This window comes from Rhizophagus irregularis, chromosome 28, assembly GCF_026210795.1.
Source record: "Rhizophagus irregularis chromosome 28, complete sequence".
NCBI lineage: Eukaryota > Fungi > Glomeromycota > Glomeromycetes > Glomerales > Glomeraceae > Rhizophagus > Rhizophagus irregularis.
In genome coordinates, this window is record NC_089456.1 from 1256541 (window position 1) to 1277874 (window position 21334).

The following is a 21334-nucleotide window of genomic DNA, read 5'->3' on the forward strand; positions in this document are numbered from 1 at the left end:
GACAACAAGAGAAAAGAAAGGTGAAGGGAATGGGAAAAGGGAACGGGAAAGTGAAAAAGGACGGGAAAGCGAGAGAGGAGCGAGAGTATGGGAAAGGGAAAGGAAAAGATGGAAAACGAGTGAAGAGCGAATAAATACGCACACACCACCCACCCATACATAACCCGCACTCCCAAACTACATACCTAAAAGAAGATGTAAAAAGGGAACTGAAGAATATCGGGTGAAGATATTCTTGGTTATTAGTTCATCTGATGAGTTACTTTTCAAGATTAATTAATTGAAAAACGAAAGAAGACCTAAAGAAAGAGAAGAGAAGATAGAGAAAAAAGGAAGGTTAAAAATACATTTTTAGTTAGTTGATTATAAAAAGACCGATAATCAGTTCTTGATGGCTTGATTGACTTTGACTTCCATACAAGATTTTATTTGCAACATTAATTAATTCTTTTGGTCTAGGTTCCATTTTTATTTTCATTTAAATAATTTTTAATTTTTTGAACTAAATAAAGATAAAAAACAAGGTGTTTCCTTTTATAATTAATAATGCATGAAGATCTTTTATTTTCAGGAAAGACGGATATGATGAAAAATCCAGCAGTACTATTTTTTACTTTTATTCTTTTTATTCCGATTTTAAAAGTCGTAAACCCATGATTACGGTATATATGTTGTGAATGAAATATTGGAAATCAAGGATCCGATTCAATTGGATAAAAAAAATAAAACGATTTGCACTCTGCTCCGGAAAAACCCTTAGACCCCAAAATATACATGGTTCCAAAAAAGTAATACAGATCTTTCCTCTTATGGATAATTCAATTTCTAAAAAAGATAAAGTGCGACCTATTTGGGGTTCCAGGTTTCAACACTGGTGACTATATATAATGGTAAACATTTATTTTTTTCCCACAGGAAACAATTAATAATAATTCACTATTCTCTCAGTTTGGAAATAGAAAGCAATTTAAAATTTCTTTTTATCAAGCATTTTAAAGAGACAAAAAAAAAAAAAAAATTTATTACGTTAAATTATAACCTAGTTCTTATGGATGCAACATCTTTAATTAAACTTCTGGATGATGATGATGATAAAAATGATGATGACAAAAAGAATGATGATGACAAGAAGAATGATGATGGAAAGAAATGGAATGACCTGTTGAAACGATGTCTCAATCAATCGAATCAATCGGATTCGGTGGATGAGTTCATTACCGAATTATCAAACTCTTTTGACAAATACCTACCGAAACTTCAAGCGTTTACTTCCCACCTCTGCGATAAATATTTACAGGTCGTTACAAATGTCAATTTGAAACGGAATATCTTACTTGCTAAATTCATCTCACGTTTAATCACCGATGTAATCAAGGAAAACCTGCACAAATCTTACATTTTTGGCTTTAATGAGCTCCTTCACAACTGTGTTGAACTTCTCTGGTGGGCTGGTATTAAAGAAAATAATAAACCGAATTCAGTCTTTAATACAATTAAAAACATCTTTAGTGCAATCATGCATGCTAATATTCTGGAAGTTTTGATATCAGAATTGTATGGTTATCATTGCCTTAAACGTATACTGTTTGACTTCAACCTGATTAAACACATTGAGCAGGTAGAGTTGCTCAAGGCGGTAGATATAGTTGCTGATCTTGTGGAAAAATGTCCTGAGCATGTAAATAACTTATCGTTGTCAGAAGGTTTTTCTGTATACAAAGCTTGCACTGCACTATTGAGAACTCTAAGAGATTACGAGAGCGTTGATAATAAGGAGCAACATTGGCATAGGAGGCAAACTGTCGGTAAAAACAGCTTGTTTCCTTTATCTATTAAAGATGAACAGCATCTCACATTATTGGGGATGAAGATGCCTCAAAAGCTTTCAGATTTACCTCACTTTTCACGAGCTCTTGAGCAACGAAAGATAGATTCATTTGAGGTAATTACTTTTTTTTTGCTTTAATCAAACATAATTAATTGAACTGCAAAATTGACAAACTTTATTTAACTTTCACTTAGAATTTAATGGAACTTTTTCCATGTATAAGTTGCCAAAGGCAGGCGCTTAATTATGTTTTTCCTGATGAATACATTTTGGAAGACGAGTCAGCACCATCAAGATGCTTTCACCTTCCATTTGAATTTAATGAAGATGATAAGCTCGGACCTTGGGATATCTTGCTTAGCGAAGACGCAATTAAAGACCTGCAACATTTGGAATCAAGACCTGATGTGATTAGGTTGATTATGCAAAAACTTGGACAGATATCTTCTGGAGCATGGGACAGACATAAGTTGCGATGTAACGCAATGCAAACTAGTGCTATTCCGGTTTATGAGATAGTACTTCCCGATAATGGTCTAAAGATTCTTTGGCAGATTGATTATGGATTTACTATTCGTAGCAATTCACTTACGCAGCTTGTCAGGATTTGGGCTGTCACCGATAATAAGGAACAAATAGACCAAGTATTAAATGACCTTTCAATAGTTCATCAAGTTTATACTTCAAAGCAGAGACATTGGTGTATGGAACAAAGAGCTAAAAATAATTTAGTTTTACCAAAAATCCTTGGAGATGGAGAAGATACGGGATCTTCTGAAGACAGGGTATATGCCTCAAGAACGGAAGATGAGTTGTTAATGATTCATAAAAAGCTTGTTACAAATAAATTTGTTCCATTATCAACGGTAAGTATACAGAGACGATATAAAAATATTTAATTAGAATTTATTTTAATAGATAATATTCTTTCTTATAGAACTTGTATAAGTCACTAGTCTTGGGTGGTCTTAGATTTACCTTTCAAGTATCTAAGAGAGAGTATGAAATTATTAATTGTCCTACATCAGCGATCGTTGTTGGTCGATCAGGTTAGTAGGAAAAACATTTTGTAACTAAGAAGTAAGTTTAGTCATTTGATTTTATATATAACAAATATTTAATATTTAGGGACTGGTAAGACTACATGTATTGTGTTTAGGCAAATCGCTTCATACCTAAATAGCCAAATCTACGAAAACCCATCTTTATGTGGCAATAACAGAAATTTTTACAAAAGACAGATATTTATTACAGTGAGCTATAATTTGCGTCACCACGTAAAGAAATATTTTGACAGGTTGTTAGAATCTGCTGAACTTGCTGGAAAACAGATAACTAAGGCGGAGTTTCGTAAATATAGAGAGAAGAAAGAGAGGGGCGAATGTGTTTCCACTTTAACAATGCGCGAAGAGAGAGATGAGGAAAAGGAGTTAAAAGAAATTCCAAACACGTTTAATTATCTGCAGCTGACAGATGACAAATTTCCTTTGTTTATTACTTTTGACAAATTTTTTGAAATGCTTCAAGGAACTTATGGTATCAAAAATCAGGACTTTATAATACAAAAAAAATTGAATGCAGATAATATCGATTTATATGACAAGGATAAAGAAAGATTTAACCGAATAACAAAAGACACAGAAGAAATTTTCGTGAGTTATGATAGATTTCGGAAAAAATATTGGCCATCTCTTAATGATTACAGTAAGAAAAAATTTGATTGTGAGTTGGTTTACTCTGAATTTTCTATTATTAAGGTGAGTAATCAGTAATTAATTACATGGCATATTAATATATCAGATAAATTTCGAGTTCCATTTAATTTTTCATAAAAAATTTAAGGGTACAAATCCTGAAGTGGATTTCTTATCAAGAGAGGATTATATAGACGTCAGTATCAAAAAGTATCCAGCATTTTGCTATAACCGTGATGAGATTTATGATTTATTTCAGCATTATGAAAAGATGAAGGCGCAAAGGCATGAATATGATTCGATGGATCGGTAAGACCAATTGTATAATTTTATAGTTTTTATTTTTTAGGATAAATTATTTGAAATCTCGAAATCTTTACAGAACGTTGGCCATCTTTCGTCGCGCCAAAAAAAAAGCACTGGGTAGTTTACATATACATGAAGTATATATTGATGAATGTCAAGATAATCATATTATGGATTTAGCCCTTATCCTAAAGGTTTTTGACCGTACTAGTAGCATTTTTTTTGCAGGAGATATAGCACAATGTATTGCTAAAGGGTCTTCTTTCCGATTTCAAGGTATTCGCATAAAATAAAAAAGTTTATTTCCCTAATTTTAATTTTAACAATTTTTTTTTTAATAATATCTGATATAGATTTACAAGCCTTAATGTATCAATGGGAACTTACTCGGAAAAATGACAATATTTTAAAACCAAAATTATTTGATCTGAATATTAATTACCGTTCCCATAATGGAATTCTTAAACTTGCTGCTTCAGTGGTTAAACTTATCCAGCATCTTTTCCCTAATTCAATTGACCAATTATCATCTGAACGTAGTGAGGTTGACGGTCCACTGCCTATTATCGTTAATGAGTTTAAAGAGGAATATTTTAATATTTTAAATAACAGGCCAAATGAGCTTAAATTTACGTATGATATTTGCAGGGAAATGAAATTTAAAAAACGAAGTTCACTTATCGAATTTGGTGCTGATCAAGTGATTATTGTGCGCAATGAAGAAGTTAAATCACGTGTAATGAAATTAGTCGATAAAGGTGCAATGGTGTTAACCGTGTTAGATGCTAAGGGTATGGAGTTTAATGATGTTCTTTTGTACAATTTCTTTACCGATTCACCTGCATGCCGAAAGGTATAAATTATACGTACTGTACTGTAACCTTAAACTATTCGAGATTATTTATTCATTCATTCTTGCTTGTTTTAGTGGCGGGTAATTCTTTCTGCTGTAAAAAAAAAGTCCGAGCGTGTACCGGTCTTCTCTCACGAGAAGCATTATATTCTTTCATCAGAGCTTAAACATCTATATGTTGCAGTAACTAGGGCTCGACGGAATATCTGGATCTGCGACGAAAATACTGAGTATAGCTTACCAATCCGAGTATACTGGGAACGCTGTGAGGAAGATCGAGAAGAAGATCAGGAAGAAGATCGGGTAGATCAAGAGGAAGAAGTTCGAGAAGAAGAAGATTGGGAAGAATATCGGGAAGAAGATCGGAAAAAGGATCAAAGGCTATTCAGGGTAAAAACTATTTCTAATTTGGGACAGGCGAAAACCTTTTTTTCTAATTTGGCTAAGAAAAGTAGTCCAGATGAGTGGGATCAAAAGGGAAGAGATTATTTTGAAAAACAGCAATATGAGCAGGTAAATCATTTTTTGAGTTATTCAATTTCAATTTTATTATATTTGACAAAAAAGTTAAACTATTTTTAGGCTATTTTTGGTTTTACGAAGAGTGGAAATGAAAAGGATCGTAAACTAGCTTATGCATATCGTCTTCGACAGATCGCTAGGGATTCTAGAGATGATGATTTCAATGAAGATACTATAAAATCTAATTTTACTAATGCTGCTAGAGCTTTTCAGGAATGTTCTCGACCAGACGAGGCAGCTAAATGCTATCAGGTATTTCTAGCTATAATTAGGATATATGTCGGCTCCAATTTTTTCCAATACTCACTAAAGCTGACATTTACAAATTTACTTAATGTTACCTAATTTGCTTAAAGAAAATTGGCATGTATAAAGAAGCTGGTGATATTTATGCCGAAGATAAGAATTTTGAATCTGCTGCATATAGTTATCTTAAGGCATATATGTATCTAGAAGCGGGTAAATATTTTGAAAAGGTAGAGAAGTATGATGATGCTGCTTTTGCTTACAAGGATGGTGATCTTGAAATTGCGGCTAAATTTATACTAAGGTGAGCCCAATTTTAATTCCACCCATTGAATTAACTTGTAAAAATTATGCAATCTAAAATTTAATTAATTATTTATTTATTTATTATAAAAAGTTACAAACAAGAAATTAAAAACAGGACATTTCGACATGTTGCTCGTCACATTAAAAACAGTTATCATTCTGTTGCCATTTCAGATGGTAAATTTGATAAGGCTGTTGATATGTATAAAATATTGATCGATGATAATAATGATGATGATATTGATGAAACATTAGAATTAATCTTGTATATATGCAGAATTGATATGTTGAAGGAAACAATAATATATATTACAAGTCCTAGTACTCTTCAAAAATATCTTTCCAAGGCGAAAGAGTTTATCATGGAATTTGAATCACGATTGATAAGTAAATCTGAGAAATGGAATAATTTAATAGAAGAGTTTAATTTATATTCAGCTTACTTAGATAAGGATTTTAATAAGGTTTACGAGTATATACAATTTTTTAGGCATCGTAAAGAGCTTGCTACCGAGTTTCATGCGGTAAACATATGGCTGCAGATTCTTCCACAATCATCTGGTATTCAATCTAAACATCATTATGAACGACTGAAAAATCTGCAATGGATGTGTGAATTAGTCTTTTCTTTTATAAATATTATCAATAATAAAAAGAGAAATCAAATCAAAAAGAATTTTGAAGACATTTTCTGTATAAGAGAAGTTATTAACCTACAAAAACGGCAAATTTCATTTGGCAACCCACTTCTCAATCTCGTAGACAAACCGTTTAAAAGCATGATAGAGATCAGCGAAGAAAACAGGAATGATCAGCATATTTATGATGCGATTGATGTACACCGAAGTATTTTAAAATGTCTTGTCCCACGCATTTTTAAGCATATCCAAAATGCTGACCAGAAGGGTAGAAATATTCCAGATATAAGTTATCAACTGTGTTATAAGTTTACTTCCTGTGAAAAATCAGGTTGCCGGCGACATCATGTGAAACCAACACCATCAATTCTGTATCAACGTTTGATGTTTTCCCGTCTCCAATACACCGTAATGATAATGTTCGATGATGTATTGGAAAAGTATCTTAATTACAAACAAATTAAAAAAATTCGTAACTTACAAAAGTGGTGGACTGAAAGATTGATTAAAATTCATACTCGCTATCAATCTCCACAAGTAAGCTGTCCGGAAGCCACTTATATTAAATTCCCTGAACGTGAGACGCTTATTTATCCTGCTCGCAAGACATGGTTATTCAATTTTAAAGACATCAATAACTTTGAAGTTATATTGGAATATATGTTTGTTTTTCAGTGGTTGCAAGATAGACGGAGTATTAATAAGTTTAATTGGAAAGTATCAAAAACAAAAATCCTTTCACATTCTAACAATTTGCCTATTGGTTTTGAGTACTACAAAGGGCATAACAAAGCAATACCAGTTGGAAATCGACTTTCATCATTCTTTTTTCATCTTTATCTCAATAATGTGATTAGTGCAATTTCAAATATAAAAATATTTATCCAATATGCTATTGATAACGCACAACTGGTTAATCTTGTTACATCTGATGCTTTTGGTAATTTAATTTCTCTTATAGAATTTACTATATCTTTAGTTTTTACAATTAAACCTGGATATTGTGACTTTTGTATTCCTCGGGCTTTTTTGATTAATTATTTTGAAGAGTTCACTGCAGAGCCGCTTATTCCAGATGATCAACATAATTATGACAGGGAGAAATATCTAGATATGATTAATAATTCTTTTGATCAAGTCCAAAAACTTCTTAACCTTCTTATTTGTGAAGAGCAGGTCTACTTGTCAATTATTCTTCGACTGATACGTCTCTTGATCCTCGTTAGTCTAAATGAAACAAAGCTTGCAACAAAAGTCATTATTCTTTTCAAAAATTTGAATCGCAAAGTCTTTTCTGCGAAAATTAAAAAATATCTGGAAAAGGAATCTTTGGAACAACTTACAAATGTTTTATGTAACGATCTTAAGGAAACAGGTTGTGATTACCTTGTTATTGTTTACCATTATGCGAAATATACAGAAGTTTTGTCAAAATTTTCTAGAATAGAAAAAAATAGTTTTAAGAAGCTTAGATATAAATCTACTAAAGAATTCCATTCTGCTCTCCAGCAGATTAAATCACCGGTAAATAATCAGGAAAATGTTACAACTGTAAATAAACTTCAAGTTTGGTATTGCAAAATTCGTCGATCTCAAAAAGCAATTAGAAAAATTCAAGGCTGGTTTCGCAGGGTAATAAAAATCAGAAAAATTCAGGCCTGGTTTCATAAGTTAGAAGCTGTCAAAAAAATTCAAAGCTGGATTCGCCGAGTTTATAAACGGGTGAAATCACGTCAACCTGGTTATGACCCAACTCCGAATAAGATTTACAATGATATGGTGGTATTCTGCAAAAGTATTGCGAAAGAAGTAAACAAAAAATCGGTGTGCGTATATAATATTTTATTGAGAGGCCAGACAGTGGATATTGTTGTGAAGCTCCTTAGGCTATACAAGCGGATGAAAGCATTTATTAATAAATGTTCTCCAGATTCAAACAAAAGTAATCGCCGTTTAGAATTGGAAGATGAACTAAGGTTTGTTAATATTTGGATTTTTTACAATGGTTTTTTTTCTTTTACTAAGTTAAGCGAAACTTGTAATTTTAGGAATAACCATTATAAAGAAGTTGAACAAGCGCTAAAATCGTTGTCAATAACTGAGAATTCAGCGCAACATAAAGAAGTAAATATTAAGTGGTTGAAAAAAGAATTGCAACAAGCAGAGGATATTATTGATCAATTTCAGAACTGGGTGGATGAATACGAGGATGAAGTTAATAGTAATAAAATTTTCCAGCAAAAAGAATTTTGAATGGGACAAAGTGCAACCAAACGTAATATTTATCCTTATGATTCGTTCTATTTATTTGCGGTTATTCCATTTCCAGCTATCAAAGTTATGAGTAATTTTATGTGATAAAATTTATATTTGCAAAAAAAAAAAATCCGATTTACTAGTCTAAAAGTTAAAACCAAATAACAGTATTTTTCAACTGGATGTGATAGATTGTAGTATTTTAGGATATTATTTAACCTTTATATAACAATTGGATCTCTAATTTCCAATCTAAATAATGTAATTTTATTTACTTTTAAAAATTTAAGTCAATTAACTGTTGATCTAATTGATTTTTTCTATGTAATTTGTTAAGTTATTAAGTAAATAAATGAGTCCAAGTTCTAATCAAGAATAAAATTTGATAGTACCTATTGCAATGTTGCATGTATTTACACAAAATATTTTAAATGTTTCCAACTTTTAAATTTAAACTACCTTGATGATAAGAAAATCAATTTATTTATAGTGTGCTGAGTAAGTACGCTTAGTAGTACGCTGTATCACTTCCCACTATATTAAGTTTTTTTTCCAAACGCATAACACAAAAAAATTTTTTTTTTTTTTGGCATAAAAAAACTTTTTTAATTTTGTAGAATTCATATTTAAGTTTATGAGATTTTAAAATTTCACCAATCAATAGCATGTTACAGAAATGCTAATTTTCTTTTTTACCACTTTAATAAAATAAATATATATTTAAATTCAATAAATATCATTATTTTACTGTTTCATTATTAATTTTGTATTGAGTGTTTATTTGCTTTGAGTTTTATAGTAGTGCCGCAACATTTTTTTGTATAATATTATATTTAAAAAAATGTAGTGAAAACGTTCTTTCATAATAAAATGGTGCGAAACATTTTTTTTAATATATTACTAGCTGTCACCCGTTGCTTCGCGCCAGGACCAATGAGTTTTTTTAAATAGAAAGATTTAATATTATAATGTAATACTAAGTAAATTAAAGAAGTTTTTTGTTTATAATTAGGAATTTAATATTGTAATAATTAGGTAACAAAAAATATGTATTAAATTATATTTATAATATTAGAATGATATAAATAATAAATTATTTTTAAAATAATGTATTAATGATTTGATGTTTGAGTGTAGAGTGAAATTCGGATTAATTAAGAATTGTGAAAAAATAATTATCAATAAAAATTGATTAATTTTTTTAGAAGTATTTTTGAGAAAACTTTAATATTATGAAAATACTACAAATATTTATATTAATTAATTAATTATTTCTTATTGTTTTTAAACTTATAATCAACTTAGGAAAAATATTTGAATCATTTAAATGTATTAGAAATCTGTTCATTTCATATATTATTATTCTTTTGATACTCATTTTATTCGATAAATTATTAATTTAACTAAACCATTTGAATTAAGAATTTTGGTTATAATAGTCTATTATTAAATCAACAATTTCTTCAATTAATTAATTATAAAATATTGTAAAAATATCAATTTTTTTTTGATTTTTATGAATTTGAAAAAAATTAAAAATAAATTTGGGGGAAAGAAATCGGTTCAAAAAAAGGGAAATTTCTGAAAAAAAAGGAATCTGAAAAAAATAAGTATCGAAAAAAATTAAACCTAAACGGGAAAAGAATGAGAAAAAACAAATTTTCGGTTTGAAAAAAAAACTAAACCGAAAGAAGAAAGGAAGAAATTTTTTTTTTCAGTTTGAAGGTAAATTGGATTGGAATAAATAGATCAGGTGGAGGTATGTCACGGGAATATTATGCAGAGACTAATCCAAACGTCAGATAAATTTTTTAAGTTATATAGTTTATTAGTTATATAGATTTATCAAAAAATTTATTGATTTTATTGATTTAATTACAAAATATCTATATAATTAAAACAATCTCACAAAAAAAATTCGTTAATATCAAAAAAAAATTTCACACGAATTTATTAGTTAGAAACAATATCATTGACTAAAAAAAGAATAGACTATTTTTTGGGTTAAAAAAAAAATCCAAAATTTTGATAAATTCCGATTAAAAAAAAATCCCCAATAATGATAAAAAGAGGGAAAAATTTAAAAAAAAAAAGACTAAAAAGGTAGTTTCGGTTTTTTGGTAAAAACTGAAAAAAATTATTATTAAAGAAATGGTTCGTGGTAACTAAGAGAGCGGAAATGACCACAAATAAATGCATAATCCATCAGAATAAAAAAAAATACAGTTAAAATTTTAATTAACTGTAAATGTATTAGTTTAAAGATTTGTTATCGTAGTCAGTTAATTATGATATGATATATTAATTATGATATGATAATTACGAAATAGATCAAACGCACACTTTTCAATGTTACACAATTCAAATTATTTATACAGGGTAATCTAAATATGACAAAATTTTTTTAATTAGATAGATTATGAAAAAACGTTACTGACCAGAGGTAGGTCATGAATTTGATAACCCTGACCGCAAGTTATTAAGAAAATGTTTTGGCATTTTTTCTTGAAATTTTTATAAATAGAAATGTTTTTTATTTCTTCTAATGAAAAAACATTGGGTTCGATAAAAAAAAATATTGTTTTAATGAAAAAATGTCGTGTTCGACTTTTTTTTTTTTTTTTTAATGAAAAAACGTCAAACCTGACGTTTCTTATTCTTTTCTAATGGAAATCGTTGAATCAACATTTTTTTATTAAAAAACTTTTTTTTGTTTCTTTTAATGAAAAAACGTCAGATTTGATGTTTATTATTTTTTTTTAATGAAAAAACGTCAGATTTGACGCTTTTTATTTTTTTCAATGAAAGAACGTCAGATTTGACATTTTTTATTTTTGTTTTAATGAAAAAAATCAGATTCGATGTTTTTTTATATTTTTTTAATGAAAAACACTGGGTTCAATGTTTTTTTATTAAAAAACGTAATCTTTACTAAATCTTGCATTAGCATTTACACTAACCCAATTCCTCTAAACATGAACTCTTGTTATATTAATTGCAATTTATGGATATTCGAATAACCTGGGTTTATTCGAGTTAATTATGCTCATCAGGTCGGTCGAGTCGAATATTTTCTCCAAACCCGACTTGAGTTGACCCGGTAGGAGAGCACTAGATCAATTTAAATTAACAAAGCAATATAAATATATAAATTTGGTTTTTCAGACTGAAGCATTGTAATTAATATTATTAATAAATTGGTCACGTATGCGACTAATAAAATTATCACTATTTCATACACGGGGGTTATATTACGCAATTTTCTTTTTTTTTGATTAGTAACGCATTTTCTTTATTAACTGTTTTTATATAAAGCAAGCAAAGATTACATTAATTTTAGAAATACATGTACATAGAGGTGAACAATTATAACGATTGAATAACCCTATAACTAACCGATCTATCTATGCTCTATCCTCTCCATTGATTCCAAACGAGCCACTTCTGTAGATAAATTATTGACCTTTTCCATTTGAAGTTGAAGTTTCTTTTTAACGATCGATGCTGCCTTATATCGCCCATTAGCTTCAAAATCCTTAAATTTGTAAAATTTCACTTTACAAAAACCAGCAATGAGCCTTGTACCAAATTTATTGTTTTCAAATTCTATACCTCTTTTCAAAAACTGATCGCGCCGTATACGTTGTGCTTTTGTTGATTTCGTTAAAATCGCAGGATTTTTTAATTCTTTATAAAAAAAAAAGAATCATTTGCCCTAGTAACAACCTTTGTGTAAGCCATACCCAAACGTTTGGATATAATTATTTTTTCGTGACTATTAAAGGTACGTAAATATCGGTTGATATGCATTGGTGGATCTTCCACGTGACTAATTTCTTTCACGTGATGCGGACGATTTTCGTTCATTACAAAAGTGCTTGGGAAATTACATTTAATCAACCCACATGGTAAATTCCCACATAAAATCCACTAATTCCATAACTAAAACGAAAAAACGGTTTTGTTTTTCTATTGCTTTTCTCTGAAATATCCTTATATGATTTCCTTTTTCGCGCTTCAATAGCTTCATATTGTTGACTCAAAAGAGTTCTAATTCTTTCTTCTAGCTCGTGATGGAATGAATTCTTGCGTAAAAATCAACTAGTAAGAAATTTACTAAATTTATATTTACCATTCATATTAGTTGCATTCGAGGTGATAAATTCTGATTTCTGATAACATTTTGGGGTTATTCGTATGTATCACTAGATTATCCTTGTCAAACAAGTAACAAAAATTTCTTCTTCAAACATTATACAAACGATTGGAACCTGCATAAGATTTCAATGGGAACTGCGTATCATACACGTAGGACAACTTAAATTCGTAAGATCTGCACGTTGTCTGATTATCCATTGATTGGTTCAATCTTCACAGATGTTGCATGAAATTCAGCAAGCTAGATTACCAAAATCGTCAGATCACGTAATGGGAAAAAAATTTTTTTCCCACAGAAAAATTTTTGAAGAAAGAAAATTATTCAAAAAGAAAGGAGGGAGGAAATACGTAATAACAAAAAGAAAGTAAAAGTAGGAATAAACGCTATACAAAGCTAAAACAAATGGAAATTTGTGTATAATAAAATATCTATTATTAATAAGGGTTAGGTGCATCTATTTTCTCGTCTAAAAAATTATTTTAGTGATGGCAAAAGTTTTATCGAATAAATTTCAGACCAAATACATTTGAAACTGCCCACAAAGTGATAAAAAGTCCTTTTGAGCTAACAAAACTTGTTCGGATTTTTCAAAAGCGCTCTGCGCCACACTAGTAGAAGCTGTCTTTTAATCTTTAGATTATCAATTATTACGCCAAGATTTTTTAACAAATAATGTTCTATTCCCTAAATTGGAATTTTGCCATGACTTTTTCTTTTAGAAAAATGTGATTTCTTTAAAAAATGTATTTTTTTTTAAAAAAAAAAGAATAAAAAAAACGAAATTTTTATTTTCAAATATTTTTTCTTTGGTTTTTTTTAAAAAATGACTCAAAAAAATAAACTACAAGTAACGTATCAAAAAAAAACTACAGATAACGAATTTGAAATAAATGAACAAGTTCTTAAAGCACAAAAAATCGTAACGACATGCTAAAGAAGTTTTCCTTATGGCTATTAACTCGATAAAAAATAATCAATAGTAAGTAAAATAATTAATATAAAAAAAATATGATTTTTTTAAGTTTTGGTAATAAGATTTTATTATATAAAATATATTTAACATTCAAGAATGACACAATTACGGCCTTTTAAAAAAGACATACGTCAAATATGGCGAATTTATGGAAAAATAAGCAGAAATTATTGGTTGGAACGATATGCTAGGCTCATACCGATAGAAATAAACAATATTTTAAAGGTAGTGTGTCAAATAAAATTTTCTATTAATTCTACTAATATTAGAAAACCAGGTCTTCGTGCAGGTCTAATAAAAGACACAAAAGCTCACAGATATCGCTTCTAACATAATTTCTGTAACGTGAAGAAGTTGAAGAAAATGAAGATGTTTAACAATGAAATCAAAGCAGCTGCGGATACAACCACATCAAATATCCCGTCACGCTCGAATGTCTGGTCGCATGTCTCATCACGCTTATCCTCACCACACGTCTCGTCATCACAATCTGGTATTTATCAATTTAATATAAAATTAAAGTTTATAAATTATCTAATAATAATTTATTCTTAAATTTAAACATAAAAATACTGTAGGAAACTTGCATCTATTGTAACGGTTTCCGCTGGGTAGCTGCTTACTGCGATAAAATCCCTTCCGAGTTTAAAGGTCACTACTGGTCCAGCAAATCTTACCAAGCGAAAAATTGTAAATTTAACGCCAGAAAGGAGCCATGGCTTTAAAATTTTAATTTCAAATAAATAAATTTTTTTTATTTTATTTTTGTCCAATTGGGGTTGGACGTGTCTGATTGGGGTCAGACTTTTTTTTCATGTTTTTTTTTATATTTTTTATAATTTTTTTTTTCTTTTTGTCCAATTGGGGTTGGACGTGTCTGATTGGGGTCAGACTTTTTTTTATAATTATTTTATATTTTTTTTCTTTTTGTCCAATTGGGATTGGACGTGTCTGATCGGGAGTCAGACTTTTTTTTTATAATTATTTTATAATTTTTAATATAATTTTTAAAAAAATAAATTTTTTTATAAAATTACGTATGCATTACAAATGGTAATTTGAATAGGCGTATAAAGTGTTAATAAATGTACCAAAAAATGTAGAGTAACGAACCTTATGTCAATAAAATATTAAACAATTTTATGGCGTCGTTTAAAAACACGTATAACAATGTATGAAAATGCGTATGGGTTGTCTATTGAGTATTGTATGACGTAATAATATGTATGTAACATTTAAAACATGTATTGTATTAATTAATTTGCAAAGAGTAATTGAGTATAAAATGCGGATTTCATTTTTATTTAATTAATGCAAATTTTTACTTTTATAATTTACTATTGATAAAGCTATTCTAACCAATAAACTACGCTCCTTCTCTGGATAGTTCCATTACATGAACTTTTGCTTCACGTTCTCTTAATAAAATTTCACGTTTTTTTAAAGCTAGTTCCCTCTCTCGATATTCAAGCTCATTGAAATTTAAGTTTAAATTTTCTTTATTATGATTATCATCACAATTATCATCGGAATCAGAAATTGTGACAATTGTTTTGGTTTTCTTGTTTGTAACATTCGATTTTTTAACCTGTGCATTAGCAAATATATAAAAAAAATCAATAAAATAAATCATAATTAAATAAAGTCATAATTTTTAATTACCTTTACGTTTGTTAGACTGAACATTGCGAGCTATAGGTCCTTTGTCTCGCCCTCTATTGGGTATATTGTATGTTTTATGAATATTTAACTAAAATCATATTAAGTTACCTCTAAAATAAGGTCCTCTTCAAAAATATTATCCATAATTTGAAATTGAAAAAGAAAGTAAAGGTTCGATATGAAAAAAAATTTTGATTATCAATATTATTTATAGTTGTGTTACACAGATATACTACTATTCGTATTACTCTCAGTAAACATAATAATATCTAATTAACTACATATAATCAAACTCATTTGCATGCTCATCATACGATTCCACAACTCGTACATAAAATGAAAGAAGCAGATAATTAAGCTTGTGAAACGCATTCTGGTATTCTGAACCTGAAATTACAAGAAAAGCTAAGAAATATCAAATATTTTTATTAAATGGAAAAATCCTTCACCGAATTTCAATATGGCGGACATTCGGATATTTGTACCTTGTGTAGAATTACACTTCAGACTAATAAAAATATGAAAAACGTACCATTTCCATATATAGATTTCTTATAGTAAATTTTTTAAAATACACGGAATTTATCTAAAAAATGTAATCAAAAGTACAAAACGTATCATTTCCTTATACAGATTTCTTATAGAGTTTAAGCTATATTTGCAATTTGCAATCTATCTAATTAAAAAAATTTGTAACGTTTGGATTACCTGATTCTAAATTGTGCAACCTTACATCCATTGGCCAGTTTATTACGTAACGTCGTGACGTTAAACAAATTCAAAAAAGCGAAATTTATAAGACGATCATATAATTCCAGCCAGCATTACAATCCTGGTGCGAAGCAACAGGGCTACAACTAGTTTATTTAAAAAGAAATAGAAATAGAAATAATGTTCTGTGTAACGTTTATTGATCTTTATCTTGGCGCAGCGTTAATATAACTATTTTGGACAGTAAATGAACTTTTTTTTAATATATATTGCTATTTTGGACAGTAAATGAACTTTTTTTTTAATATACATTGCTATTTTGGACAGTAAATGAACTTTTTTTTTAATATATATTGTTTCTTTTGGACTCACTTAAATTTAAAACTGCAAAATGGCAAACACGGAAACGTTGGAACGTTTTTTCAGTTACGTTGACCAAAACCAGGATCATTACGTTACTAGGTTAAGAGAAGCAGTAGCTATTCCGAGGTACATTGATAATATCTCAGAGTTTGGTTATAAATAATATTTGTGCGAGAAGAACCTTATAGTCTAATTTTAGCTCTTATTTTCAAATAAAATTTGGATGATGTTTAATGTTTAATATAATTAAATATACATAAATAATTTTCTTGGATGAACTGAACGATAATACTATCAATTTAGTGTGAGTTCTGATGCAGATCATCGTGAAGACGTTTACCGGATGGGCGATTGGCTCATCGGGTTGTTCAAGCAACTTAATATTAGGTGTGAAAATTTTGCGATTTTGTCTTATCTTTATAATATTTGATATCAATTATTATTTTTTTTTTTACGGATAGCTATGAAGCTGCTGAACCAGGCACTCATGTGCTAGATGGTAAAACTTTGAAATTGCCACCTATCTTGTTGGGTACTTATGGCAATGATCCTAATAAAAAAACTATCTTGGTATATGGACACTATGATGTTCAACCGGTAGGGAATCTTTTTCTTTCTAAATAAAAATTATGAAATCGTTTTACGTAATAAATTTGTGATAATTAATATTCTGCTTCAAGGCTCTAATTGAAGATGGCTGGAGATCAGATCCTTGGAAGCTAACTGAAGATTCTACTGGTCGTTTAGTAGGTCGTGGATCCTCAGATGACAAAGGTCCAATTATTGGTTGGCTTAATGCAATTGAAGCACATCAAAAAGCTGGAATTGAATTTCCAGTAAACTTAAAGATCTGTTTTGAAGGTAATCAAATTAATTAACATTCTTTAAATATACTATAAAACTTTAAAATTATTTGTTTATTAATTTAAGGAATGGAGGAGAATGAATCCGAAGGATTAGATGATTTAATTCTACGAGAGGCTAATAGATATTTTAAAGGCGTAGATGCAGTTTGCATCTCTGATAATTATTGGTTGGGTGTCACAAAACCATGTTTGACTTACGGTTTACGCGTATGTAGTTAATATAATTTGTGCTGATAGTTGTAATAATGAAAAGGATATCCTACTCATCATTCATATATTCTTTTTTTAAGGGCATTTCTTATTTTAAAGTCACAGTTTCTGGTCCAGGGCGAGACCTTCATTCTGGAGTCTTTGGTGGTACTGTTTATGAGCCTATGACGGATCTGATTATTTTATTCAGTAAATTAGTTACTTCGGATGGAAAAATATTGATTCCTGGAATCAATGACGACGTAGCGGAATTAACAGGTAAGAAATCATTATTTTGTTACTTGTTTATTAAAATATTAACAGTTTTAATATTTTAGATGAGGAAAAGGAAACTTATAAGGCAATTGAGTTCAAAATACAAGATCTTCAATCTGCTATCGAATCTCAAACTAATCTATTCGATAACGAAACTCAAACTTTACAAGCTCGGTAATTACTTCTGCTAGTACTAAAAAACGGAAATGATTGTCATTAATTAACTAATTTTCTGTTACATTAGCTGGCGCTATCCGTCACTATCTATACACGGCATTGAAGGAGCATTTTCTGCACCCGGAGTTAAAACTGTATTACCTTGTAAAGTTTCTGGCAAATTCTCAATTCGTTCAGTTCCAAACATGGACCCTGATAAAGTTACAGCTTGTGTTGAAAAATATTTAAAAGAAGAATTTGCTAAACTGGGCAGTAAGAATAAACTTAATATAGAAAGTTTACATGGTGCCAAAGCATGGGTTTCAAGTCCAAATCACTGGAATTTTGGTTTGTTTAATATTTATCTTTTAGAAGAAAAACATGAGTGTAAATAAAGTATTATTAATATAATGAATGATTTTTCACAGTCGCAGCAGCTAAAGCTGTTGAAAAAGTTTTTAAGTGCAAACCTGATCTGACACGTGAAGGAGGTTCCATTCCCGTTACTCTTACTTTCCAAGACGCGCTAAATAAGAATGTTCTTTTGCTTCCAATGGGTAGAGGAGACGACGTAAGAATTATTTATATCCTCAGTTATTGATTAATAATTATATTAACCATCTTTTTTTTTAATTCCATAGGGCGCTCATTCGACAAATGAAAAACTTGATCGATCTAATTATATTCAAGGAATCAAACTGCTTGGTACTTATTTACATGAAGTAGCTGCTGTTAAATCTACTTAAGTCATCGTTTGCTTAGTTTATTAGTTTTTAAACGTAGTCTTTAAGGCATGCATTATATTGATTGTTATTTGTAGTTATAATTAATAAAGTAGTTTTTTTAAAAAAAATATTGTTTCAGAAATACTTAAGTTATTGAGCTTGTTTTGATAAACAAGAAACTTGTTTGGATTACCTGTATAAATAAATTCTAAATTGTGCAACCTTATCCATTGGCCAGTTTATTACGTAACGTCGTGACGTTAAACAAATTCAAAAAAGCGAAATTTATAAGACGATCATATAATTCCAGCCAGTGGTGCGAAGCAACAGGGCTACAACTAGTAACAAATTAAATAAATAATTCCAGTGATTCTTAATATAACAGAATAGTATAAATACGTACTTCATTTAAATATTTTCTGATCCATTTAACCTTTTCATAGCAACGGTTATGTGCTCAGGCTCTTTTTTTCCAATTTCCATCATAGTTTTTGATTCATGTTGCAGAATACATTTTTGCGAACAATTTCTTTTATACCTTTCAAGAAATTTATAAACATGAATTTATTTACTATCTCTTACATTATACATTGTATCTTTTATAAACTTATCAGTATCAGGATTTCATAATTTTCACTTAAAGGTTTATTTCAATACGAACAATTTTTTGATCCGCTGATTATTTCTGAAATTTATTCAGAATTTTTAGAACTTTTTTTTTTTTTGAATGAAATTTTTTTTTTATACTTGTAAGTTACTAAAAAGGATACGACTATTTTTTTTTTTTTTGAGCCATACTTTTTCCGACGCATTTTGATTGTTTACTACTCGTTTCACTTGCGGAAGCTTTATTTAACTACAGTATGAAACAGAAATGGAATATCTCTGCTAGTGATAATGCAAGTCCCAAAAAATAAGAAAATTCATGTTGAACATGAGTGATATATGAAAAAAATCTCAGTATTGATCAAATTCAGGTGCCATTAAGCTCCCTAAATTGCAAACTTCGTTTCATCAAAATGTCACGTTGTGTATGTAAGATCACTTGTGATTTTTTAGATTCAATAATCGCGTAACTTGGTTGGAGCAATTACATAATTTTTCAAAAGTGGCGTGGAAAATTTTTTAAACTATTTGATCATTTCCACATTTAAAGAATTTTTTATGATCCGATTAATCACATTACCATATTAAGTTTACAAAAAAAAATAACTGGTTTCTTTTGAGTAAATATATATAAATATCGGCAAAAAAAATATCTTTTCCCACAACAAAATTCAGTAAAAAAAAAATTATCTCTTCCCGTAAAAAAAAATCTTTTCCCACAACAAATTTCCTATAAATCTCACGTCCATATCAGAAACTTTTATATCAACAACTTTACGAAGATTTATTAAACTTTTATTTGGGTTCTGATAGTGTTGTTTTAATAATAATTCTTTTTTTATTGTAAGTTGATTCCACATAATTTTGATAAATACATTCATTCGTTTAAAGACTGAAATTTTCTGACTTTAACTACAGAACGTAGTTTCAATTTAATATGGACGAAAAGTATAAAATTTACTTTAATGTACAAGACGTAGATAAATGGTCATTAATCGACTATGACAGCTGGGCCATCAATAATGTAATATTTCATCAACCCACCAAAGGGCACTGGACATTTTATAAATTATTAACAAACATGTTAATAAACAATGTTGATTCGAAGAAGTCTAAAAAAGCAAGAAACTTATTAAAAATAAAAAAGTGAGTGTACTTTGCTTCCATAAACTCTGGCTAATAATGGTATGGGTTACTTTCTTGTTCCTGGATGTTACGTTCTTTTTCCTTCCTCTCTGACTACGCCTTAGTGAGGTTTTTCAATCGGATTTAAGCAGCTGAGCAGGAACCCATTTTTCTTGAATGGTATGGGTTACTTTCTCAAATGTCCTTATGTCCTATTTATTCCTCCCTTGCTGACTGCGCCTTAGTGAGGTTTTTGAATTGGATAAACAGTAAAAGTAAGGAAGCCCTTTTTTGTCTGAAAATTGAAGTACTTCTCATTACCTGATGTCCTGTTTTTTTTCCTCCCTCACTGACTGCGCCTTAGTGAGGTTTTTCAATCGGATTTAAGCAGCCAAGCAGGAAACCATTTTAGTCATGTGATTATGAGTTGGAAAGTGAAATTTATTGTAAAGGTCAACCGAATCTGAATGAGGATTCGGTTATGTATCATCCTTAAGTCAATAAATTTCCTCTTCACTCACTGATCATATTGAACTAATACTTTTTTTTATTATATCAACATGATACTAATATTCAATTATTTCAATAGGCTGATTCAAAACACGTGAACGAACTATGGAAAAGTCCGGAAATTTTAAAAAATGTATACAAAGAACCAAACAAAGAACCAGAAAAGGAAAATTGAAAAAATAAAAAAAGAAAAATACATAAAAATTTCGTGAGTATATATGTTTTCTATTCATTTCCAGATTGCGAATAAATTCCTTTTAGGTTTACATATTTATTAATTTAAAACGTTATTACAATAGGATGATAAGGAGAAAGCTCTATCTCAAAGAGAGAGAGCTTGATATAAAAGAACGAGAAATTTCTT

At 29.4% G+C, this 21334-nt stretch overlaps 4 protein-coding genes across 4 annotated transcripts; 2 read left to right on the plus strand and 2 right to left on the minus strand.

Annotated features, from left to right (window-relative positions):
* Positions 1–1048: 1048 nt before the first annotated feature.
* On the plus strand, positions 1049–9022 carry OCT59_018925 (uncharacterized protein; the record flags this gene model as incomplete). Its single annotated transcript, XM_066135691.1, has 12 exons — positions 1049–1942; positions 2023–2694; positions 2766–2877; positions 2957–3585; positions 3671–3831; positions 3905–4104; positions 4182–4681; positions 4757–5194; positions 5264–5455; positions 5560–5753; positions 5847–8369; positions 8442–9022. 12 exons carry the CDS (start codon positions 1049–1051, stop codon positions 8644–8646), a joined length of 6720 nt encoding a protein of 2239 aa, XP_066004956.1. The 3' UTR covers positions 8647–9022.
* Positions 9023–12176: 3154 nt separating this feature from the next.
* Positions 12177–12516, minus strand: OCT59_018926 (uncharacterized protein; the record flags this gene model as incomplete). Its single annotated transcript, XM_066135692.1, has 3 exons — positions 12177–12184; positions 12262–12336; positions 12393–12516. The coding sequence occupies 3 exons, from the start codon at positions 12514–12516 to the stop codon at positions 12177–12179; spliced, it is 207 nt and encodes a 68-aa protein (XP_066004957.1).
* Positions 12517–15057: 2541 nt separating this feature from the next.
* On the minus strand, positions 15058–15605 carry OCT59_018927 (uncharacterized protein). The gene is made up of 2 exons (XM_066135693.1): positions 15444–15605; positions 15058–15369 (listed from the first exon to the last, which is right to left on the minus strand). Exons 1-2 carry the CDS (start codon positions 15465–15467, stop codon positions 15148–15150), a joined length of 246 nt encoding a protein of 81 aa, XP_066004958.1. The 5' UTR covers positions 15468–15605; the 3' UTR covers positions 15058–15147.
* Positions 15606–16545: 940 nt separating this feature from the next.
* OCT59_018928 (uncharacterized protein) lies at positions 16546–18849 on the plus strand (the record flags this gene model as incomplete). Its single annotated transcript, XM_066135694.1, has 10 exons — positions 16546–16643; positions 16821–16904; positions 16979–17114; positions 17198–17378; positions 17448–17590; positions 17674–17851; positions 17911–18022; positions 18093–18352; positions 18433–18575; positions 18646–18849. 10 exons carry the CDS (start codon positions 16546–16548, stop codon positions 18748–18750), a joined length of 1440 nt encoding a protein of 479 aa, XP_066004959.1. The 3' UTR covers positions 18751–18849.
* Between the last annotated feature and the right edge of the window lie 2485 nt (positions 18850–21334).